The sequence below is a fragment of the Dendropsophus ebraccatus genome, chromosome 4, assembly GCF_027789765.1.
Source record: "Dendropsophus ebraccatus isolate aDenEbr1 chromosome 4, aDenEbr1.pat, whole genome shotgun sequence".
Taxonomy (NCBI): Eukaryota; Metazoa; Chordata; class Amphibia; order Anura; family Hylidae; genus Dendropsophus; species Dendropsophus ebraccatus.
In genome coordinates, this window is record NC_091457.1 from 157,288,786 (window position 1) to 157,315,310 (window position 26,525).

Below are 26,525 nucleotides of genomic sequence, written 5' to 3' on the forward strand. Positions count from 1 at the left end.
ACACACCATTACAGGCAGTAAGGGCAGCGGTGGGGGAGTGAGCTAGGTAAGTATGCAGCTTTGTTAGTTTCCTAAAAAATTATTTTAAAAAGGCACTTGCCTCTCCCCATGCCCACAGTGAGTGGTGGGACTGGCATCGGGACCCCCGCCAGGAGGCACTTCAGCGGCCATCACTGAGCGGCCAGTCCATGACCTGGGTTGTGATGTGTCAGCTCTGGAGATCCTGTAGCCCGTCTGCAGCCGCCGCTCACCGCGAGCACAGGGAGAGGTAAGTTCCTACTTGTTATCAAATTCCCCCCTGCCCCTGACGGATTTTAAAAATGGCCTTTAAAGGGACATTTCCTTACGATGGGGCTCCAACATTGTTATATCAATGGGTGTTCGATCACTGAGACCTGTCCTGATCGCATGAACATGGGTCCTATCTCCACCTGGTAGACTGGTGTGGTGGTTGGACAAGTCTCCTGTCACTCTATAGTTCTATTGAAGCTGAGTACAGCGCTCGGCTATCTTTCTCAAGGCCATAGATTTGAATGGAGCAGCAGCGCATATGTCCGACTCGTACTTTGTTTAACCAGGTGGACACAGGACCCATGTTCTCATGATCAGTGGGGATCCCAGATATCGGACCCCCTGTGGATAGGTAATGATGGGTGATGTTGGTGAAAAGACCTTTACATAAAAAACGTATTACTATGGCTGTCCTATGTACAGCAGTAATATCACAGCAATGTATCCAAGTGTCAATAAATTACAATCATGCCAGCGATACTGCTATACCATTATAAACATTTTTTTTTATAATTTTTTACAATTTATAAAAAAATGTACAGACTATTTTTAAGGCATAGAAGTGACAATGACAGTACCTTGTTACATTATAATATAATAACACGTAACACTGTTGGCATGTAAGGTATCATATGGCTTATGTAACAGTGGTTATTGTGGACGCCCGGTGTGGATCCTCGCTTCATCCTTTCCACAGTGGGTACGTCAGATGGATCAGCTTCTTGTTACTATGTAGGGCAGAGATCCGCGTCATGTCCGCCTGCTGCAGGTGGAAGTCAAAAACCTGTGGACACATAGCACCAGAGTTTACATGAAGAACAAGCTTGAACATTTTGTCATTAAATTCACTAAATTTGTCGTTCATTATTCGTAAATTTTCAATAAATAACGGCCGTTGCAACACCGGACGCTATTTATTGAAAATTAAAATAACATTGTGTCCTATGGAATCCCGGCCGGAGTGCATTCACTCTGTATACACTCGGGCCGGGATTCCATGCGGCGGCATAGAAAACTGACAGTGCAGACATTGTAAAGTGCAGCTCCAGCCGCACTTTACATTGTCTGCAGTGGCGATTTGGAATGCGGGCACACCCAAATGCGTCTGCATTCCAAATCAAAAGAAGTGAAGTCTTACTAAGTGTGAACCCGGAGTGCAAGGAATAAAAACAACCCACAGAGACATTTTCTTGGATTAAAACTTTTGCTGTAGCTCAAAAATGTCAGAAAAAAACCCACAAAAAAGTGGCAATATTTTAATCTGTAAAATTTGTACTCATACAATGCTTGGATGGTGCAAGTGGTGTTGGATCTATATAATCACATTAGATGGTCACTGTGGTTTTAAACGTTCATCTATGTGATTCCTAACATTTCTACAATTTATTGACCAAAAACGATTCATTACCCTGGAAAAAAAAAAGCTTTATCCGCTTGTTGTCTTTTTTTTTCCTTTTGCAGTCTGTTGTCCACTGCTTGTTGTTGTGGAAATTCTGTCTCTAGTAACACAGACAACAAGATGGAACACAGGAAGTGGAGGTGGGGCTTAGCACATGCTATATGCAGTCCCTTAGGTTGTGTCTGTCTCTAAAAGGTGGATTTCACTAAACGAAATTTGGATGAATAAAATCAGCCATAAAAATCTGCATGAAACGCTTGTGCTGAGCAGGTGGAGGCAGATTAGAACACGTCTGACTCTGATTGGCTGATGCTCAGACACCCAGTGTCAGGGATCTGGTCAGCTGACTGTAACTAGGGCTTATTTTTGGAGTAGGGCTTACATTTCAAGCCTACTCAAAGAAACCTTAAAAATTAAGCTAGGCCTTATTTTTGGGGTAGGTCTTATTTTTGGATAAACACGTTATCTGTAATCCACCTGCATTGTGCACCAATGTTGCACTCACCCACTTCTTCTTCTAGTAAGAGTTGTTTGCCAGTGCACGAGAGGAAGGTGCTATTTGCCAAGAAGACTTGCAGATTACCATCAGTACTGCGGTCTACCCTTTCTGATATCTATTGCATGCACTAAGGTGACCCATATCAAAATATTACTACGGCCATTGTATTCAGCGGCAAACTACGGCCGCTGTATTACATATTCCTGCAGCCAACACTGCTATATCGGCTGCAGGAACATTATCTTTTTCTCATTTGGATTTGCGGGCACATTCCTGCAATCAAATTAAGCATTGAGCACAATGTAAAATGCGGCCAACAGCTGTACTTTACATTGTGTGCACAACCACTTTCTGTTCGCCCATAGAAAATAGACATGTTCATTATTTTCTGCGGCTGCAGTTCAACAACACCTGTGATGTATACTGTATCAATGCAAACTTAATAATTTCATTTCAATCAATTTCTTTTCACTGAAAAGAACGGCCATTGTTAATTAAATTAATACATTGTGTGAACACAGCCTTAAAAAATAAAAAATTGCTGGTTTTGGTCCCCCCACCATGACACAGATTAAAAAAGTGCTCAAACAGTCCCATCAACCCCTAAACGGCCTCAATAAAAACTACAACTCAACCCACAAAAAACGAGCCCTCGCACAGCTCCATAAACAGAGAAAGAAATAATTTAAAGGGATAATATGTCGGAATATGGCGATTTTTTTCATTTTTTTCAGAGTAGCAAAGCATAACAAAAACTATATAAGTTTGGTATGGCTGTAATTGTACTGACCCGCAGAATAACGGTAACCTGTCATTATATTACAGCACATACCGTAAAAACAACCACAATTTGTTTTTTCATTTCACCTCACAAATATTTTTTTGTTTTATTTTCAACTCATATTACATAGTAAAAGGAAGCACGCCAATGATAAGCCCCCATATAGTTATGTCAGTGGAAAAACAGAAGAATTATGGCTCTTAGAAGACAAGGAAGAAAAAGTCACTGCAACAGAAGGGAGTTACCCAAACTTACTGATATATTATATGCGTTTTTTCTTATTAAGAATTTTTGATCCAAGTTGGCTCTAGTTGGGAGTGTGTATAATATGATATATGCCTGTACTACTGTATAAGATATTTCTGGAATGTTCTCTAAGAGTTCCCCTCCTACTAATGACCCTGCAGTCTACACTGTAATATATCATCGGATCAGATACTTGGGAAGACAAATCAATGTATTTTCCAGTATAGCTACAAAGAAGCTGTAGAAAAGCCGTGATGGAAGCAGAACAAGGTCTCGTAGAAGGATTGGATGTTCTCCAGCAAGGTTACTTTGCGTGGCTTGTCTCTACCGTGCAGGGTGAATTCACACGTGGCAGATTTTGTTGGAGAAATTTCGGCAATTCTATGCATTTGAAAGCACAAGCAAATTCCATTTAGATGATCGGGGCAGTTGCAGAAATTTCTGAGACAAAATTTGCCACCCCTATGGTTTCCAGTGGTTGTCACTTTTGGGAAAATTGGGGAGGAAGGCCTCGGAGAGTAGTGTATTTCTTTATTCTTGGCCAGGGATGGGGAACCTTTAGCCCTCCAGCTGTTGCAAAAGCTTCGGCTGTCCAGGCATGATGGGAATTGTAGTTACCAACAGCTGGAGGGCCAAAGGTTCCCCATCCCTGTTCTAGGTCATTTAAGTCTTCTTGTTGAAGACCACTTTATTCCCATGGTGATATCTGCCAAACATAAATAATTTATCAGTACTAGAGATGAGCGAACCGGGTTCGGGTTCGAGTCCATCCAAACCCGAACTTTCGGCAATTGATTAGCGGTGGCTGCTGAACTTGGATAAAGCTCTAAGGTTGTCTGGAAAACATGGATACAGCCAATGACTATATCCATGATTTCCACATAGCCTTAGGGCTTTATCCAAGATCAGCAGCCACCGCTAATCAAATGCCGAAAGTTCGGGTTCAGATGGACTCGAGCATGCTCCAGGTTCGCTCATCTCTAATCTGTACCAATAAAAACTTTAACTCGCCCCACAAAAGAAAAGCCTCCAAGCAGATCCATTACTGGGGCACTAACAAAAAGTTCTGGCTCTAATTGTTTAGTTTGGCCGTAATCGTACAGACTCACAGAATAAAGTCTGCAGTAAAATAAGACCAAATAAAATGACAGAACTCTAATTAAAACTTTTCAATGAAACTTTGAGAACTTTTTAATTCATTATAAAAACCCTTTCCCCCCACAAAAAACAAGCCCGTACAAAACTCAATCAATGATATAATACAAAGTTCTGAAACTTAAAATTGATGAAAAAACAAACAACAACAACAACAACGAAAAAAACAAAAACAGCTCCTTTCTTAAATCGAACCCATCATGAAAAATATATTTTGACGTGTCAAAAGTTTTGGTCGGTCAGGGTCTCTGCGATCTCTGTCCAGCAGCCTCATAGACTTATAATGGTGCAGCAGCGAGTCGAGGAATAAAATACTCTACTGGACACTTCTGGTTCATGAGGGTCTCAGCAATGCCCTCTTGACTTGTCCAAACTTTCACCTGTTTTTTTTTTTTGTTTTTTTTAATGGCGGCACCCACTTACAGGGCTAAATAGGCACCTACTTTTCCTATATTATATGTAGAAATAACCCTTTATATCTGTTTTACCAGATTTTAAAGTGAACACAATCAGTCCTTTCGGAATCGTGCTGGGAGATAGAGTTCCTGGCTCATTCAATGGAAAGCAATCTCTCGCAATGTGAAGGATTTCACACATTACGGTACAAAGTGTTTTACATGATATCATTACAGGGCTATACGGAAAACATTAATCTCATCTGGTCCAATGCCGTCCTATCGATAAGCAGCTCATCCATGTGTCACTGAAACTAGTTATGTCATCCTAGCACTTTCACACCTCTATGTACGCCCATCGTACAGCATTGTCTCATCTCCACCATGGGGGGAAAAAAAACAATAGACATCCAAGTTACCATTAATTCCTGCAATTGTCTCGATGTTTGAAGAGAAGATGAGGAGAGTCTAAGCTGGCCATTCAGATAGGATAGCTGTTGTCCGGACATGCATGTGGGGAGAATGGAGAGAAAAGTTTACAGGAGGAGGGGTAAGCAGCTGGCAAACTACTTTGGTGACAGCTGGTTAAAGGGGTATTCTGGTCTATTATTTATTGTTTTCAAATCAACTGGTGACAAAAAGTTATACAGATTTATAAATTACTTCTATTTAAAAAAAAAACTCCAGTTTTCTGGTACTTATCAGCTGCTGTATGTTCTGCAGGAAGTGGTGTATTCTTACCAGTCTGGCACAGTGCTCTTTGCTGCCACCGCTGTTTAGATCAGGAGAGGTTTTCTATGGGGATTTGCTGCTGCTCTGAACAGAGGTGGCAGCAGCAGAGAGCACTGTGTCAGACTAGAAAGAATACACCACTTCCTGCAGGACATACAGCGGCTGATAAGTACTGGAAGACTGGAGATTTTTAAATACAAGTATTTTACAAAACTACAACTCCTCACACCTGCAAAATTACAACTCCCAGCATTCCCAGGCATGATGGGAATTGTAGTTTTGCAACAGCTGGAGAGCCAATGGTTCCCCATCCACCCACTTTTGGGAGGCAGGAAAAGTTGGGGAGGAAGGCCCCCGGAGAGTAGTGTATTTCTTGGCCAGGGATGAGGAACCTTCGGCCATCCAGCTGTTGCAAAACTACAATTCCCATCATGCCTGGACAGCCAAAGCTAAAGCTTTGGCTGTCCAGGCATGATGGGAATTGTAGTTTTGCAACAGCTAGAGGGCCATCCCTGCTAACATATGCAAGACAGGTATCCTCTACATAGAGCCTTGTGGCAGGTAGCGGTCTGTCTCCGCTATGAGAACAGGACGGTGCAGACATAATAGTAACCACACACTAAACACAAATGTACATACACCCTTATAAAAGAAATACCAATAAAAATTTAAATCTCTACTATCTATCTATGGTGGCTCCATATGATGTCAGTCCATATATATGATATATTCTGTATGTTATCAGCAGTATTATACGTGGCGCTGGTGTAGCTGGCTCTATGCTCTCGGACTGTGTTCTGTATATCTGGCCTCTGTCCAGTGACATAGAGATTAATCCGAGTATTGTACGGCCACCAGACAGGAAGCCGCGCTCTCGTCACTCTCCGTGTCCCCTCCCTTCCACTCTTTGTTTATTTTCTAAGCTTTCCTGAGACATTGTTTTTTAGCGATGAGTTTGTCTGAGATAACGTTCCCTCCTAAAAGGGTAACTTTTTCCATCATCAGCGCGGTTCTAGGCTTACACACCGATGTTCCGGATCTGAAGGTTATAAGGATTACGACACGTTATAAAAATGCATATAATGTACCGGCATAAACACGGAATACAAGGTCGGCTAATGGTGCCCCTGCCCTAAGGTTATCATAGACCTTATGGCGCCTTTACACAGAGAGATTTATCTCACAGATTTTTGAAGCCAAAGCCAGGAATGGATTTGAAAAGAGGAGAAATCTCAGTCTTTCCTTTATGACCTGTTCTCTGTTTATAATCTGTTCCTGGCTTTGGCTTCGGCTTCAAAAATCTGTCAGATAAATCTCTCTGTCTAAAGGCATCTTAACATAACTGCTAAGCGATGGCTGAACGTGGTGGAGTCCCATAGCAAATCTTTTGTTTTCTTTTGTTAACTGGGGTCTACTAGTGGCCGTACACCTGAGCAGCTCAACGCGACAAAAATGACAATATCTACTCAAAAATAACTATGGGGGAGATTTATCAAACATGGTTTAAAGGGGTACTCCGGCGGGGGGGGCACTTTTTTGATGGGATCGGGGAGGGGGGGGCTGAGGAAAAAGACGTCCACTCACCTCCCCGGTTCCAGCATCGCGGCGCTCCGGTCCCCGGTTGCCGGCCGCTTCCTGGTGTCTGACGCCGCCCGAGACGCTACGTCTCAGGTCCGCTCAGCCATTCAGTAAAGGAGGCGGGATCTGAGCGGACTTGACACGGATCCCGCCTCCTTCACTGAGTGGCTGAGCGGACCTGAGACGTAGCGTCTCGTGCGGCGTCAGACACCAGGAAGCGTCCGGGAACCGGGGACCTGAGCGCCGCGATGCGGGACCCGCCGCTAGAACCGGGGAGGTGAGCGGACGTCTTTTTCCTCAGCCACCCCCTCCCCGGTCCCATCAAAAAGGTGCCCCCCCGCCGCAGTACCCCTTTAACGTGAAACTGGCTCAGTTGCCCCTAGCAACCAATCAGATTCCACCTTTCATTTTCCAAAGAGTCTGTGAGGAATGAATCTGATTGGTTGCTAGGGGCAACTGAGCCAGTTTCACTTTACACCATGTTTGATAAATCTCCCCCATGTTGTAAAGCAAAACTGGCACAGTTGCCCCTAGCAACCAATCAGATTCCACCTTTCATTCCTCACAGACTCTTTGGAAAATGAAAGGTGGAATCTAATTGGTTGCCAGGGGCAACTGAGCCAGTTTCTTTTTACACCATGTTTGATAAATCTCCCCCCATGTGTATACAATGCAATAAGCCAACAATGATTCCTCTCATACCCTGACATGCATAAACCTCCAGGATGTGTTTCACTTTCCTTGTGGTCAGCTAACCTTCCCCTGCAACCTTCCTGATAAAAATATGCGTGTAAACTATAAACAGCCTGGTGTATAGGAACTATAGTGCATGCTTACTGCTTCCCCGCAGAAGGAAGGAAACAGTCAGTAATGATGCGTTTACACAGAGAGATTTATCTGACACATCTTTGAAGCCAAAGCCAGGAACAGACTATGAACAGGGAACAGTTTATAAAGGAAAGACTGAGATTCCTCCTCTTTTTAAATCCATTCCTGGCTTTGGCTTCCATAATCTGTGTAAACGCTCCATAAGGGCCTTATTACATAGAGAGATAATCGTCCGAATCAGGTCGTTTAATAAAGACAATGATGATTGGCTGATCGTTAGTAGATGGCAAGGACTCCTGGCGCTGCCGCAAACAGATGTCTACAAGTCAGTGTATTAGTAGAAAGTTATGGTGCGTTTACACGGAACAATTATTGTTCGAATTTTCGCAATAACGATGGCATTTGCGCAATAATCGGCTCGTGAAAACACAGCGGACGATCAAGCGTCGAGCGAGAAATCGGTCATTGCGATCTTTCAACATGCTCTCAAATCGTCACTGGTCGTTCGCTAAAAGTTTGCAGATCGCTTCATGTAAAGTCTGTTAAAGATTCACCCTATGTGTGAGATGGGCTTAAACGATCTTAAAAAACAATCGCAATAACGATTTTTTTTAACGATTTATTCGCTGATCGTTTTAAAGAACAAATTGTTGCATTACAATCAGTAAACGATCGATTGGGCGAATTATAGCTTTGTGTAAACGGACCATTAAAAGGCTTAATTGGCTACTAAAATCAAAATAAAAACATAGTAAAGCATTTTGGAACGTAGAAATGTAAACAAAAAATCTCCCTTCATCAGTTTGAGGCTCCCGGTGTTCTCCTGCCCTCTTCTCGCTTCCCGCCACCACGGCTACAGCTTCAGAGCGGCCTATGAGCTGACAGAGCGCTGTAACGCTACAGCCGCAGAGTAGGGATGCAAGCAGAGGGCAGGAGAAGCCTGGGAGCATGGAGAGGTGATGTAAAACTGTTTAGGGCAAGGGCTGCACGGACATCGCTATTGATGATATATATATATATATATATATACAGCCCTCGCTAAACGATTATTGAGCCGTGTAATGGTGCGTTTACACAGACAGATTTATCTGACAGATCTTTGAAGCCAAAACCAGGAGCGGACTATAAACAGGGATCAGGTCATAAAGGAAAGACTGGCATCTATTCTCTTTCTAAATCCATTCCTGGCTTTGGCTTCCAAAATCTGTCAGATAAATCTATCTGTGTAAACGCACCCTAATAGGATCAGTAAACGAGCGCTGATTTAACACATCGACGCTCGTTTACATTATTGATTGGGTTGCCATCAGCGAGTTTTGATTGGTTAGGGTCTATCCTCATCTCACTGCAGAAGACAGATGGTGCCTGTTCCCTGCAGAAGGATGGAGAGAGCAGTGAGCCAGGGAGAGTATCACTTAGCTTTGGGCTTCTCCTTGCCCTGTGCACGCAACAGGTGGTGCATTTCTTTCTAATCTAATGTCGCAAGAAAGTGCCAGAGATTAAAAATCTCAAGTCTTCCAGTACTTATCAGCTGCTGTATGTCCTGCAGAAAGTGGTGTATTCTTTCCAGTCTGACACAGTGCTCTCTGCTGCCACCTCTGTCCATGTCAGGAACTGTCCAGAGCTGGAGAGGTTTTCTATGGGCATTTGCTGCTGCTCTGGACAGTTCCTTACACGGACAGAGGTGGCAGCAGAGAGCGCTGTGCCAGACTGGAAAGAATACACCACTTCCTGTAGGACATACAGCGGCTGATAAGTACTGGAAGACTGGAGCTTTTAAAAAAGAACTAAATATCAAATTTTTATAACTTTCTGGTACAAGTTGGTTTAACAGAAAATGTTTTTTTCTCCCCTTTAAGCTTTGGAGGAAGACAGATGAGCACAGTATGCTAGTCTGATACATAGGAGGAGACGTTTCACTGGTAATGGGATAACGGGAATCTTATATTGTCCCCTGTTTATTCTGCTTCCCATCACATCCTCCATGTGTGGGAATACCCCGGGTAACCATGCCAAGATACCACCACTACTAAATAACAAATCTCTGGCAATTTCTGGCACCAGTTGAGTCGAAAGAAAACTTTTTTTTGGTGACAAACTCCTTTAAAGGGGTTGTTCAGCGTAAAATGCTTATCTATGATGCTGCCGAGGCTGCGGGGGACATAATGGACCTGTATACCCATCCTCCTCTGCCGCAGCTGCCGGTTCCCAGGCCGCCCACTGTCCTCTTCTTCACACCTTCCTCTAATGTCAGAAGGAGTAAGTATACCGCTCCGTTCTGTCCTCCGCAGCATCATAGATTAGCAGTTTATGCCGGACAATCCCTTTAAGGTGCACAAACACCTTCACTAACTGTCAGATGTACAAATGGCCGACATCATCTCTCCGGAGCTCCCCATACACATTGACAAATAATTAGGTGCTATGTATGGGAAGGCGAGGGGTAGGCTGCAGCACTGGCACCACCTTATCCCTCCAAAAACAAAACAACCTGGCAGAGAAAATCCAACATGGCCGGATCGTCCATTTTAGATCTTTCCTGCTTTTATTTCTGGAGGGATAAGGTGGTGCCAATGCTGCTGCCTCCACTGACATCATCTGTTGGTGGGGAGTCATGAGACCCCCTACACCAGGGATGTCAAACTCAAGCAAAACTACAAGTCCCATCATGCCTGGACAGCCAAAGCTTTAGCAAAGCTTTGGACACGTCTGCCCTACACCTTATACCATTGGCCGAAGCTGCCAGTGACAGTGAGCTCTACCGGCTTTAGTATACAGCGTACGGGAACTTTAAAAGTAATGACTCCTTCCTCAGTGTCCGTCAACAGATGATAAGCCGCGTAACGCGGGAGAATATACTGGAGCTTTCCGGCTTGTGATTAAAGTCAAGGAAATGCCAATCTTTATCAAGCTGCAAAGAACAAAGTCACAGTAACACAAAATATCCTCACTCCTACCTCTGCCAATAATAAAGTGCTCACAGCTTTGTGGCATAAGCCTGAATGACTCCTCCCTCACCAGGGCATCCATCTTTTATACAAGGATAGTCAACCTGGTTGCTATTAGAGGCGTGACCAGATTGTCAAGCTACCAGAGACCTGAGCCCATATACTGATACATCTAAATTAGGCCCCCGGGGCATTATCCATTACATATATTAGAGGGTCCCACTGCCATGAAGGGGGGATTGGGATGTACAATGGTTAGGTAGGTGGTCGGTGTCACAGTAACATCCACAAGATGCCAGGACACAAGGTCTCCAGCAGAACATTGCCCATCACACTGCCCCCGCCATCTTGTCTTCTTCCCATAATGCATCCTGGTGCCATCTCTTCCCTAGGTGATGCACACGCACCCGGCCGTCCACAAGATGGAGAAAGTGACCCATCAGGACCAGGTGCCTTCTTCCATTGCTCCATGCTCCGATTTTGAGGGTCATTGTAGACCCTTACAGTGGTTGACAAAGGTCAGCATGGGCCCTGACTGGTCTACAGGCCCCATACAGAACAAGCTGCAATGTCCTGTATGATCTGACTGCAGGATGTTTTTCAGCAGTTTGCTCTACAGCAGCTCTTCTGAGGGATTGGACCAGACAGGCTAGCCTTCACCCCGCCACACAGCACAGCCTTAGGCCTCATGACTTGGTCTCTGGTCCCCAAATTTCCTTACAGCCCTTTAGTAGGCACTAACCACTACATTTCTGGGATATCCTATAAAACTGGCCATTCTGGAAATGGTCCGACCCCGGTATCTACGCATCAGAGTCTGGATCTTGTCACAGTGGCTCAGATCCTTACACGTACCTATACTGCTGCTGATACAAGACGTTATTGGCATCAGGGGGAGCATCACAGCAGCATGTTGCTGTTATTATATTACAGAAAAAGTCTTTGCAAGTGGAGTTAGGATTTATGACCAGTTATCTATAAAGCTATAAAACTTTTTAAGTAGACGTCCCTTGGGATGCACTAAAACTGTGGGAGACACTTACTAAGATGGGTCCCTGGCGTACACTACGGAAAAGGGGTACACCAGCTGTATCCCCAGCTCACCTGATGGGCCGGCAGGGGTCATGGCAAGGCAGGAAGGAAGTGTGGCCTCCTCCTGTGCCAGATATATTGAAGGGACTTTTTCACCTCCAAAACACCTGCTAAACCTAAGTTATTAGTAGAGTATACAAAGCTGATTCTATATCCACAATTTTTATCTTTCTATCTTCTTGCATTCTTCTGCTATAAGCCACAAATGAAGGAGCGTGAGGGTCCTATTAGATGAAGGGATTTTTACTGATTAACGACTAACGATAAACGATTGCAAACGAGATTGTTTATTGTTAACCTGAAATCGTTCACCATATTTCACAGAACGACAATCGTTTGTTACGATTGTTATTGCGATTGTTACTATGATCGTTTACTCCATCTGATCCCAGCAAAACAATAGACAATGTGCAATTACACTGAACGATTAGTGAAAAAATGCGGAACTTGAGCGAACGAATGTGGAATTACAGCGAACAATTAGCAAACGACTAACAATTTGAACAATATAACAATTTTTTTGCACGATAATCGTCCGTGTAATAGGGCCTTAATTCGTCCTCTCCATTATATTCTTGTGCTAAGTCTTCCTCTCTATGCAGCAGCATGCCCAGTGTGTAATTCACACCAGGGAAATACAAAGGAGTAGAAAGCTACAAAGTACAGATTTGGAATCCGCCTCCTTTATCCTACTTACAAATTACTTTAGTTTAGGGTTTTGAGGAGGGTGGGTTAGAGGTATAGAGTCTCTTTAAAGGGGTAGTGCGGAGCTAAACAATTATTCACAAAATAACACACATTACAAAGTTATACAACTTTTTAATGTATGTTATGTTAGTGAATGGCCCCCTTCCCCGTGTTTCACCCCACCCACGCCAGACCCGGAAGTGTGATGCACTATACTCACCTGATTCATGTCGACCCCCGTCCGCCATCTTGGGACAATGATGTTATCTTCGGGCGGCCAGCCGAACCGCTCCATCCGTCCCTCGTGCCGCCAACCCTCTTCCGCGTCATCAGCTGCGTAGCCGCGATTAGCTGAGCATAACTGTGCTCAGCCAATCGCGGCTGAGCACAGTTATGACGCGGCAGAGGGTTGGCGGCAAGAGGGACGGATGGAGCGGTTCGGCCGGCTGCCTGAAGATGACATCATTGTCCCAAGATGGCGGACGGGGGTCGACAAGAATCAGGTGAGTATAGTGCATCACACTTCCGAGTCTGGCGTGGGTGGGGGAAAACACGGGGAAGGGGGCCATTCACTAACATAACATACATTACAAAGTTGTAAAACTTTGTAATGTGTGTTATTTTGTGAATAATTGTTTAGCGCCGCACTACCCCTTTAAGGTTTAAACCAGGCAAAAATCTACACCTGCTCTACTCGTACACCAGTCTTAATAAATGTCCCCCAGTATGTTTTAGTTCAAAATAGCAGACAGAAACATTACACATATGAATGCATAAAGAAGTAAGAAGAGTACTATGGGGATGTGCGCTAAAACAATCAAAAAGATAAGTTCAGTCTTTTACAGTAATATGGAGAGCGGACTGCAAACAAGAGGGGCTGCACTTTACATGATCTAACATCATATACAAAAGACGTCTTAACCTCCTGCCACCCGCACTGGCTCTCAGTATAATGTATGGGGATGTCTGACTCTCATTCTGGAGAATGCTGCCCAACCCATTTGTTTCAGAGGGATAAGCCGGCACCAAAGTTCTCTGGCTTTCCCCCTTCTTCATCTGTAGGTTCTCAGAAAACGTTCAGTTTATAGATCTCACACCTCAACGCTATGCTGCAGCACTTGCGGTCATGTTTGGTAATTCAATAGTCACCATCTTTTTAACACTGTGACCACAACTGTGGGAAAAGTGCTATGGGCTGCATATTCATCAGCAATAACATACTATCAGTACTATAATATTATACGGGTCCCTAGTTTGCCAACGAAACGACTTCCAACCCATCAGGGCCTGGAGCCCACAAGACCTGTGAAGTTGTCCTGTCCAAGAGATCAGCATCAGACCCTGTGCGGTTTGAGGTGCGGCCTCCATGGATAGGACTTGTATCTCAATCCCACAGATCAGATCCTGTAAGGTGTGAGGTGCGGACCCCATATCCCTGTGATGTCTCCTGTGGTATCAGCATCCTGTAAGGTGTGAGGACCCCATATCCCTGTGATGTCTCCTGTGGTATCAGCATCCTGTAAGGTGTGAGGACCCCATATCCCTGTGATGTCTCCTGTGGTATCAGCATCCTGTAAGGTGTGAGGTGTGGACCCCATATCCCTGTAATGTCTCCTGTGGTATCAGCATCCTGTAAGGTGTGAGGACCCCATATCCCTGTGATGTCTCCTGTGGTATCAGCATCCTGTAAGGTGTGAGGACCCCATATCCCTGTGATGTCTCCTGTGGTATCAGCATCCTGTAAGGTGTGAGGACCCCATATCCCTGTGATGTCTCCTGTGGTATCAGCATCCTGTAAGGTGTGAGGACCCCATATCCCTGTGATGTCTCCTGTGGTATCAGCATCCTGTAAGGTATCAGCATTCCTGCCAGTGGGACCCCCTAATGTATGTAATGGATAATGCTCCGGGGGCCGCATTGCAGACATTGTACAGGACAAAGAGACCAAGGTGGTGACTCGTCCTCCAGATTCCCCAGATCTCATCCCATCCATCATCTGTGGGATGTGCTGGAGATACAAGTCCCATCCAGGGATATGGGGTCCGCACCTCACACCTTACAGGATGCTGATACCACAGGGGACATCACAGGGATATGGGGTCCGCACCTCACACCTTACAGGATGCTGATACCACAGGAGACATCACAGGGATATGGGGTCCTCACACCTTACAGGATGCTGATACCACAGGAGACATCACAGGGATATGGGGTCCTCACACCTTACAGGATGCTGATACCACAGGAGACATCACAGGGATATGGGGTCCGCACCTCACACCTTACAGGATGCTGATACCACAGGAGACATCACAGGGATATGGGGTCCTCACACCTTACAGGATGCTGATACCACAGGAGACATCACAGGGATATGGGGTCCGCACCTCACACCTTACAGGATGCTGATACCACAGGAGACATCACAGGGATATGGGGTCCTCACACCTTACAGGATGCTGATACCACAGGGGACATCACAGGGATATGGGGTCCGCACCTCACACCTTACAGGATGCTGATACCACAGGAGACATCACAGGGATATGGGGTCCTCACACCTTACAGGATGCTGATACCACAGGAGACATCACAGGGATATGGGGTCCGCACCTCACACCTTACAGGATGCTGATACCACAGGAGACATCACAGGGATATGGGGTCCTCACACCTTACAGGATGCTGATACCACAGGGGACATCACAGGGATATGGGGTCCGCACCGCACACCTTACAGGATGCTGATACCACAGGAGACATCACAGGGATATGGGGTCCTCACACCTTACAGGATGCTGATACCACAGGAGACATCACAGGGATATGGGGTCCGCACCTCACACCTTACAGGATGCTGATACCACAGGATATGGGGTCCTCACACCTTACAGGATGCTGATACCACAGGAGACATCACAGGGATATGGGGTCCGCACCTCACACCTTACAGGATGCTGATACCACAGGAGACATCACTGGGATATGGGGTCCTCACACCTTACAGGATGCTGATACCACAGGAGACATCACAGGGATATGGGGTCCTCACACCTTACAGGATGCTGATACCACAGGAGACATCACAGGGATATGGGGTCCTCACACCTTACAGGATGCTGATATCACAGGAGACATCACAGGGATATGGGGTCCTCACACCTTACAGGATGCTGATACCACAGGAGACATCACAGGGATATGGGGTCCTCACACCTTACAGGATGCTGATACCACAGGAGACATCACAGGGATATGGGGTCCGCACCTCACACCTTACAGGATGCTGATACCACAGGAGACATCACAGGGATATGGGGTCCTCACACCTTACAGGATGCTGATACCACAGGAGACATCACAGGGATACTTGTTTTATACAATCTTCACCACATCAAACAACCACCTGAGCAGCTAATGAGCAGGTTCACAGAAATACTGTAAGCTTTTCGCTTGGTTTCAGCCATAATAGTCTAATGTGGTTTTCTTCTGCCCAATAAACCTTCACACCTGTGTTAGCGTGCAGATTGCCGCGCCTAGAATATTCCATGGAATCTTTGGTTTCCAGATGGTATATCCATCAATCAGGAGGGGGGTCCACCCTTACCATGCAATCACAATAGCTATTGTTTGTATAGAAGTGGAGGATGGTGGTTGTGGTGGTGGATAATGGTCATGTGACATAAGTCTACAGAGTCACCAATTCCATTTTTCTTTAATAGGATTAAAAGAACAATATTAACCTAGTGACAGATCCATCACACGAGGCATCGCCATGGCTCCATGTCTATCAATGACTTATAATGGGGTCCGTCTGACTCTGCCATTCCACCAGTCATTTGGATTAGCATTGGAATGAAGGCTCCCGCACAGATGTGAATAGAGCCCGTAGACTATGAATACTTACAAGGTACGCTCGGTTCTCAGATCAGCTCTTAGCCCCTTTTTTACAGCTGATGGTGGGGGTCTCGTCATCACTCTCGGCATCTGTCAGTCTCCCATGGGAATTTCCAATGTTATGAGCTTATGATACATGATCACACAGGAACCATCTTAGTAAGAACAGGGCTCTCCCGGAAAAAACTATGAAAAACTAGAACACTTCAGTTTGGACCTTCCACTATGTCGGACATTAAATGGAGCTGTCTATACCAGCTGGCGGGGGTGTACTGTTTATACTGTATGTATATACTATACTGTATATAAATATGCATATAAGGACCAGAGACTGAAATAACTAGTGATATGAAGCAATGCATGATATATATGGCTGTAGGTTAGGACGTTATACAGTAGTGTGCATGGTCTGCCATTATTATCAGGTCACTAGAGTCATTATACATGTCCCGTCTCTATATTGCGGGTATGACCTGATTTTTATTATTTGCTTGAGCTGAGTAAGGGTCTATGGGGGGGGGGGGGTCTAGTATAATGAATAGAAAATAGAAAAGCCACATGGTCCACAAAGTGTGTATTATTAGAAAACTGGGTCAGATCAAGCAGACAGTAAGTTTGGTTGAATTCTCAGTGACTTCATACTGTGGTGTATGGAAGGGCATTCTATGGGGTAACAAAACATTTAATACCCTTATTTGCTAACAATTTGTCCAAAAAATTAGTAAACACAAAAAGTAAATACATAAATAAAAACATAATTATATATATCAATGTATACAAAAAACAGCCTTCACTTGAAATCCAGGGACATACCATCATCATATTCCAGGATTAATCTGCATCAGTGACGCAGAGACGTAGAGCCTTCTCCCCAGTATGCAAATTCCTAATGGACCACAACCACAGGTTCCAGCTGCAATATCCAGCCAAGCTGCGTGTCACCGTGGACAACAGAACCCTTGTCTTTGATGACCCGGGACAGGCGTCCAGACACTTTGCCATCCCACACGATTGAGTCTCTGTAGTGGAAGACATGGAAACCTCCCGTACCTTGCTGCTGTTCTACAAGGACTTCCGGGACTTTTATGTTTCGTTATGTTTGCACTGTTTTTACCATTTGCCATAATGGTTTCTTGTTATTGTTCTTTTTTCTATCCTCTTTTGATGATCAGACATTTCATGCTTATTGTATTTCTGTTCTCTTTCCCTAGTTTCCCTCCTGTCCTTGCCCGTGGACGTCTCCGCACCCAATGCTCCATCCATCTAGTGGTGCCCCCTACTCGCTGGGATGGGAATGGCCCACGCTATGCAGCTCTCATCCGAGATCCGTGTTAGGAACCCAGCGGAATAGGATGAGTACACAATATACACCTGATGCCCAAACATACCACACTCCCACTCACTTCAATGTAGTTTCATGGAACGTAGCGGGACTTAAAGAGAACCAATCACCTAAATGTAACTGTCCCTATTATGACAGTACATCTCTCCCTAAGTCTATTCATGAAGATACAGACTGCATTTGCAGTCTGTATCTTTATACTTTACCTGATCCTCTGTTCCCTGGCTGTTCCGGTGGGCGCCGCCATCTTGATGACGTCACTTGCGTTCCAGCGGTGCGTTCCAGCGTGACGTCATCAAGATGGCGCCGCCGCCGGAACAGCCAGGGAACAGAGAATCGGGTAAAGTATAAAGATACAGACTGCAAAGGCAGTCTGTATCTTCATAGATAGACTTCATGAAGATACAGACTGTATTTGCAGTCTGTATCTTTATACTTTACCTATCCTCTGCTTCAGTGCCGCACGGCCGGGCGCCGCCATCTTGATTACGGGCCTTGCGTTCCACCGCTGGAACGCAAGTGACGTAATCAAGATGGCGGCACCGGCCTTGCTGCACCGAAGAGGAGGATAGGTAAAGTATAAAGATACAGACTGCAGAGGCAGTCTGTATCTTCATGTATAGGTCAGAGAAGAGGGACTAGAAAATACACAGCGATCTTGCGCTGTATAGCGCAAGATCACTGTGTATTAACGGAGCGGCGGGCAAAGGATCATGGGAACCTTTCCTGCCGCTCTGCATGACGGGAGTTTCCTGTCTCGCGCCGGCTCTTTTGAAAAGAGCCGGCTCGAGACAGGAAAGTAAAAAGTGAATAATTAAAAAACGTGGCAAAAAAAATAATGAATTATATTTACAAATGTTAATAAAATGTTGATTTACATCTAATTAGGGAATAAATTTTTTTTAACTTTCGTCCATGATTGGTTCTCTTTAACACTCCCATTAAGCGGACCAAAGTTTTAGCCCATCTCAAACGTCTGAAATCAGACATAGTGTTCCTACAGGAGACACACTGGAAATTAGATGATCACCCCACCCTGAAAGCCCCATGGCTAGCGGAGTATGTTGAGGCCTCTTTTACCTCTAAACGTAGAGGTGTCGCTATCTTATTTAACAAACGCCTTCCCTACTCAATCGATAGCTATCATGCAGACCCTGAAGGGCATTTCCTTTATGTAGATGTCCATATTGCTCATAAACCCTACACACTCTTAAATGTTTATGCCCCCACGACCCCAAATAGTAACTTTTATTCCTCACTACTTAGTTTCCTGCTCTCCAGAACTCCCCGGCCACTTATCCTAGCAGGTGACCTCAATTCCCCCTTGCAATCCTCCCTGGACAAATCTGGACACCTACTCTTTTAACCCTTCTCTCGCAACTTGATCTCTGTGACCCCTGGAGACTACACTATCCCTCTGCCAGAGAATACACTTATCATTCTCACGTACACAATACATTTCCCCGTATTGATCATATTCTTCTTCATACATCCTTATTCACCTTAGCATCAGACCCATGTATCCATCCCATACTCATTTCTGATCACGCCCCGGTATCGCTGACCATGGAACTGGCCCCCGCCATACAAAAAACTAGAATCTGGAAATTCCCTAATTATTTGGTGTCTTCTCCGGATTTTCTGACTTACCTGAAAACCAATTGGGCTAACTACATTGACGACAATATCGAACATGTAGATGATATACCACTCTTATGGGCCACTTCCAAGGCGGTGATGCGAGGTCATATCATTAGCTATGTTCGTCACCAAAAGAGTAAACAATCCTCTCAATTCCAACGACTCCACTCTGACCTTAGAACTGCACAACTAGACTATTTCACCCAACCCTCTGACACGACAAAACATGCGTTGGAGGAAGCAAAATCCCTCCTTGACACATTCATCCAAGCTCATGCAAGTTGGCACGTCACTGCTCTCCAAAACAGATACTACAGATGGGGAAATAGAGTTGGCCCTTTTTTAGCTAAACTGACTCGTCCATTGAACACGCGTCGCGCACCTCTTTCATTACGCGACCCACTCTCGCAGGAGATAACACATGACAGCACACGGATAGAAACTATCTTAACTGATTACTATGAAAACTTATACAGAGCTGAGCCCTCGGACCAGTCCTCTATACACGCCTTTCTTGACTCCCTATCTCTTCCTAGCCTATCAACTTCCCATAAAGAAACCTCAGAGGCGGACATCTCTGAGCAGGAGGTAACCCAAACCATCCTCTCTCTTTCCAACAATAAAACTCCGGGACCCGATGGATTTTCGGGGGAATATTACAAGCTTCTTGCTGAAGAGATGACCCCCTATCTCACCCGTGTTCTCAATCTCATTTACAAGGAAAATGTCCCCTTGCATGACTATGCACATTCACGCACAATCCTATTATTGAAACCTAATAAAGACCCTACCTCCCCCCAGTCTTACCGACCAATAGCCCTACTCAATCAGGACTATAAAATATTAACCAAAATTTTGGCCACGCATCTTCAATCCTTCTTGCCCACACTCCTTTCCCGCAGCCAACAGGGTTTTTTACTAAATAGACACTCTGTCGGAAATGTTCGGAGGGCGGTGGCGGTCACAGTACATGCATTAAACAAGAACAACCCTCCTGCCATGCTTTTAAGCCTAGACGCAGAGAAGGCTTTTGACAAAGTCTCCTGGCCGTTCTTGTACGCCACCCTTTCCGAACGGAATTTCGGACATACATTTCTGTCCTTCTTGCAACACATCAATAGCCAAGCAGCCACTGTCCTCACTATAAACGGCAAAAATTCTCCACTCATTGACATGTTTCGTGGCACACGACAGGCCTGCCCCTTATCCCCCCTCCTTTTCAACATATCTATAGACCCCCTATTAAGACATATAGAAACCTCCCCGTTATACCCTGGTGTCAAAATTGGTGGCTCCGAGCTCAAGATCATGGCCTTTGCGGACGACCTCTTGCTGGCATTGGAGACTCCGAGAACTTCTCTTCCCTCGGCACTCAATGACCTTCAGGCCAAGGGCGCTCTTTCGGGCTATACCCTGAATCTCACCAAATGCGAAGCATTACTTCTCAAGGGACCGAGCCGTCCTCTGTGGTCATCATCGATCCCACTTCATTGGAACACGTCCCAACTCAAATATCTTGGGGTCGCATTCACCAAGTCACCAGCACAACTGTACTCTCTGAACATAGACCATTATATTAGGACACTTGAACATACCCTCACACTTTGGAAAAATTTCCAATTGACTTTCATGGGAAGAGCGAGCCTTTTGAAAATGGTTGAGGTGCCAAAACTTTTGTATCTACTGCAGACACTCCCCATTTACCTACGTCCAAAAGATGAACGAAAAATTAATTTCCTCTATAGATCTTTCATTTGGGGAAATAAGAAATCTAAGATCTCTTATAGAATTTTACAACAGACGAAACAACATGGAGGTGTTAACTTCCCAGACATTCGCTCCCTAAACTTGTTCCGTATCAGTTCCGTATCATAAGAGACTGGACCCAACATACTGATATACACTTAGATACTTCCTTAGAGTGTCACATGGCATCCACCTTGTCTCTTCCTAACCTCTTACACACCCCTTACCCTGAACTACCCCCCTGGGTAAAGGAAAACCCTCTCCTCATCTCCACATGGAAGGCATGGACCAAAATCCGTAAAACTCTGCACCTTAACCCCTGTTCATCACTCTTTACCACCCTGATAGGGAATCCAAACTTTCAGCAGGGTCGCCCAGATCGCATATTCACTGTCTGGCACGCGGGGGTCTCAGACTCATGAAGCATTTTGTCGACATGACCACTAAGCAACCACTTACCTTACAATCCCTGAAGGAAGCTTATCCTACACTTCAGTTCCCTCTCTTTGCCTATTTGCAAGCCCGTAGTTACATCACCAAGCTACTCCGCACCTTGCCGCCTGAGGAATGGGACGCTACATTTCATAAGGCTTTAAATCTTCCTACCTCCACTAGACACCAAATTTCCCTGTCATATCGCTATTTTAACTCTTCCATAGATTACAGAAATGAGACGACTGGTTTGTCTCGTTGGACACAAGCGGGTCTGAACTTAGATATCCCAGACCTGTTGTCCATGCTGGACTATTCAGTCAAAATGTTACCTTCTGCCCGTTACATGGAGATGGCCCTGCGGATCTTTCACAGAACTTATATTACCCCCACAAGAGGCTTTAGAATGGGCATTTTGCAGTCTGATGCTTGTTTCAAATGTGGAGCACCGGGGGCTGACATAGCTCATTGTCTCTGGCACTGCCCAGTTATACAAACCTTTTGGAAAACAGTGGAGAGATTCGCGGGGTCACACCTTGTATCTTTTGTACCCTATGAGGCCCTATGGGGGATTTTTGGCTGGATAGATCCAGTTAAATATAACTGTGACTGGGGAGCGAGTAAGCTCCTACATCTCTTGGCTGCAGCGGCACGCAAAGCCATTTTACAAGTTTGGAAGTCCCCACACCCTCCCTCTCGTAGATTATTCTTGGATAAACTACTATTTCTGTTTAGAATGGATTGGATGGAGGCATCCATCCTCAAAGAACGTAGGGTGGAAAAATTCTTTAAAGTTTGGGAAACTTTCATTCCTACATTGCCTCTCCGAATTCAGGACAAAATTAGACATACCTTCCAAAACACAACGTGGTATCTTACCAGACAACTAGCAGACGACCCACCGATCTAATACAATTTCGTGGGACCGCACTGGAAATCTAGCCACTTTCAAGGGCATCTTCAGGAGCATGCGGAGATCCACGGGCATTCCCCCCCCCCCCCCCTTCTTCCCTTGTCTTTCCTAATACCTTAATGTTATTGTATTACCAAGCTTCAGCAATCGCAAAAGACTTTTCCATGTTGAACTTAACCGATGCAATTGCTCATATTCATAGTATTCTGTTCGTGTATCACCTATGTGCCTTCTTATGCTTCTTACATACCTGTCTACATGTAAGTTCTGGTTATGCTGAAGTCTTGAATAAAAAACTATTTAAAGAGAATCCAGACACTACATACTGTCCACTGAAGGGCGGGCTAAATCAAAGGGTCACATTTTCCAGCTGAACTAATCGGTGGTGGTTATAGAACCCGGACCTCACCGAAATTGTCACATGTCTGAAGTTTCTAAAAAGGAGAGGTATCTACTCTTTAAATAAGTTTTTTTTTTTTTTTCAAGTTCCTCTCCTCATCAGCCATTACAGGGTTAACTCCCAGCGCCAATTCTCATGAAGTGGTCTCTTGGCATGTATACCCGGGGTATTCCCACACACGGAGGATGTGATGGGAAGAAGAATAAACAGGGGACAATATAAGATTCCCATTATCCCATTACCAGTGAAACGTCTCCTCCTATGTATCAGACTAGCATACTGTGCTCATTTGTCTTCCTCCAAAGCTTAAAGGGAAAAAAAAAAACATTTTCTTTTAAATCAATTTGTACCAGAAAGTTATATAAATTTTATATTTAGTTATTTTTTAAAAAAATCTCCAGTCTTTCAGTACTTATCAGCTGCTGTATATCCTGCAGAAAGTGGTGTATTCTTTCCAGTATAACACAGTGCTCTCTGCTGCCACCTCTGTCCATGTCAGGAACTGTCCAGAGCAGCAGCAAATCCCCATAGAAATCCTCTCCTGCTCTGGACAGTTCCTGACATGGACAGAGGTGGCAGCAGAGAGCACTGTGTCAGACTGGAAAGAATACACCACTTCCTGCAGGACATTGAGCAGCTGATAAGTACTGGAAAACTTGAGATTTTAAATAGAAGTAAATTAAAAATCTAGATAACTATCTGACACCAGTTGACACCGATGATGGTGGTCACATTCTATAAATACACATGGTATATTGCTAACTATGATCTAATTTCCTATCATTTCTATCAATCCTATCATTTATACATATGGGTGTGGAGATAGATGATAAACCCAAACCTTATTCCTTCTTCTTTGTAGACTTCACTTATATTTAGTGAAATAAGAAACACATGTAACAGTATATAAAGCCTCTGAAATAACATGAGATGCCGCATGTATCCGATAGCTTATACAGTCATATCCTATTAAAGTCCCTTAATCTAGGAAATATGAAATGTCAACACCAACATGGAACCGTATAATAATCCAGAATTTTCTAAAACCAGAAGAAGGAAACTCAACGGATTCACAATGTAAGGGGTACTGGAAAGGATTTACCTGCGTCCTGTTACACAGATCTGTAAATTACTTCTATTATACATCTCCAGTCTTCCAGTACCTATCAGCTGCTGTATGTCCTGCAGGAAGTGGTGTATTCTTTCCAGTCTGACACAGTGCTCTCTGCTGCCACCTCTGTCCATGTCAGGAACTGTCCAGAGCAGGAGAGGTTTTCTATGGGGATTTTCTATTGTTCTGTACAGTTCCTGACATGGACAGAGGTGGAAGCAGAGAGCGCTGTGTCAGACTGGAGAGAATACACCACTTCCTGCAGGACATACAGCAGCTGATAAGTACTGGAACAATGGAGATTTTTCAATCTGTATAACTTTATGACACCAGTTGATTTGAAAAAATTTTTTTTCTCTGGAGTACCCCTCTAACTATCTACGTTTAATGGAGTCATGATGCAAAAGTGTGACTACATTCAATTCATTCCCTATGGGAGATAATGGATACAGCCAATTGTTGTAGAGACTATATTGGCAGCTCCCATAGAGAATGAATGGGGCAGTAGCGGGCATATATGACTCCAGCTCTGTTCTTAAAGAAGACTTGGGGGCTGGTCCTTGAGATCCCAGGGGTCCATGAGGTTGGACCGCCCAGTCACTTAATTATGCCTTACCCCGAGGATAGAGTATTACTTGATTATAAGGCACAACCCCTTTCATATCTATCTTTGTGACCACAATGAATAACCTGGCTCTAAGGCCATACTGAATATACTGGGGGAGATTTATCAAACATGGTGTAAAGTGAAACTGGCTCAGTTGCCCCTAGCAACCAATCAGATTCCACCTTTCATTCCTCACAGACTCTTTGGAATATGAAAGGTGGAATCTGATTGGTTGCTAGGGGCAACTGAGCCAGTTTCACTTTACACCATGTTTGATAAATCTCCCCCAGAAGGAAGAACGCTTGCTCTTGGGTGCCACCTATTGGAGGTAACATCCCCGCATGTCAATCTCCGACCCTACTAAAAGCCTTGAAACATGATCATGGATGCCCGGGTGCCGATCAGTGACGCATCAGCTATCCCCACTCTATTTTGTCTGGAAACTCCCTTTTTCTCATAAATGAGAGCTGACAGCTTCCATCAATGGGGGTTGGGGTGAGAAGCGTCCTTCTGTCTGCCTCTCAAACGACCGCTATTGCGAACAACCTGAAATCGTTCACCCAATTACACGGAACGATGAACGTTACTTATGATCATTCTTGCGGTCGTCTATTGCGTTCACCGCTACTGCGAACGACGTCTTATTCCATGCGAACGATTTGCAAACGAGCAACAATAAAAATAGGTCCAGGTCTTATTAAGCGATCAAAGATTTCTCGTTCGTCGTTTAATCGTTAACTGCTATTAAACCGAATGATTATCGCTTTATTCCGAACGATTTAACGGTTATCCGAACGATAATCGTCCCGTGGAATAGGGCCCCAAGCGTAATAGAGACAACGATCAGTTTACTGGGCCTATTATACGGCCCGATTATCGTTTAACAAGGGCTGCAGGGACACCGTTACCAATGTCCTTGCAGCCCTTGCTTAAGCTTTATACATTACATATCCATGGTCCAGGGCTCCTCTTGGGGTCTTCTTCTCCCTGGGTCCCGCACGCTCCAGCTTCAGAGCGGCCTGTCTCAGCTGACAGGCCGCTCAGCCAATCACTGGCCGCAGCGGTCCCGGACAGTGATTGGCTGGTCAGCCTGTCAGCTCAGACAGGTCGGTCTGAAGCTGCAGCGCAAGGGACCCAGGGAGAAGAAGACCTCAAGAGGAGCCCTGCAGCCTGGATAGGTAATGTATATCGTCAGCCGCCGGCTGCGCACTGCTATTACATGTAGCGATGCGCGGTCGGCGCCCAACAATTATAGGTTCAAACCTATATCAACGATCAGCTGATGATCAGTGTCATTGGCTGATCGTTGTATTTATTACACGGAGCGATAATCGGCCGAATCGGGTAATAGTACCATGACAAACGATCTTGTCGTTCACCCTATTACACAGGACGATGATCGTTACTTACGGTTGTTCTTGCGCTCGTTCTTTCCTGGCTGACAGACCAGGGAACGACCGAACTACGTGTTATTAGACCGAACGATGTTTGAACGATTTTTAAACGATCAACGATGAAAATAGGTCCAGATTCTATCCAACGATCAAGAGTTCTCGTTGGTCGTTGAAACGTTGCCTGCTGTTACATGAAACGATTATCATTTAAATCCGAACGATCTAATGATTATTCGAACGATAACACTGGTCAACAAATTTTCAAAAGTTGTTTGGTTCAGAAATAATATGATCCATTTCTTAATGATTTTTATCTGCTGAATTCAAATATCACAAGGAAACATGTGAATTGTCTCTAGTTTCTATGATATGGAAGAATCTCATGTTACTGTTTTGTGAATTGTATAGAAT

At 44.7% G+C, this 26,525-nt stretch overlaps 1 protein-coding gene across 7 annotated transcripts in view; it reads right to left on the reverse strand.

Annotated features, from left to right (window-relative positions):
* Positions 1 to 515: 515 nt before the first annotated feature.
* LOC138789028 (glyoxal reductase-like) overlaps positions 516 to 26,525 on the reverse strand; it is a 93,994-nt gene continuing 67,984 nt past the window's right edge. For 3 of the 7 annotated variants that reach the window (XM_069967537.1, XM_069967534.1, XM_069967538.1), the window contains one exon: positions 516 to 1,075. In XM_069967537.1, coding sequence (XP_069823638.1) covers positions 974 to 1,075 — 102 coding nt within the window. In that variant the 3' untranslated portion in view covers positions 516 to 973. Of the gene's footprint in view, positions 1,076 to 5,185; positions 5,261 to 16,538; positions 16,684 to 26,525 lie in introns of all 7 variants that reach the window. The other 4 variants (XR_011362687.1, XR_011362688.1, XR_011362689.1 and 1 more) reach the window with 4 other exon arrangements.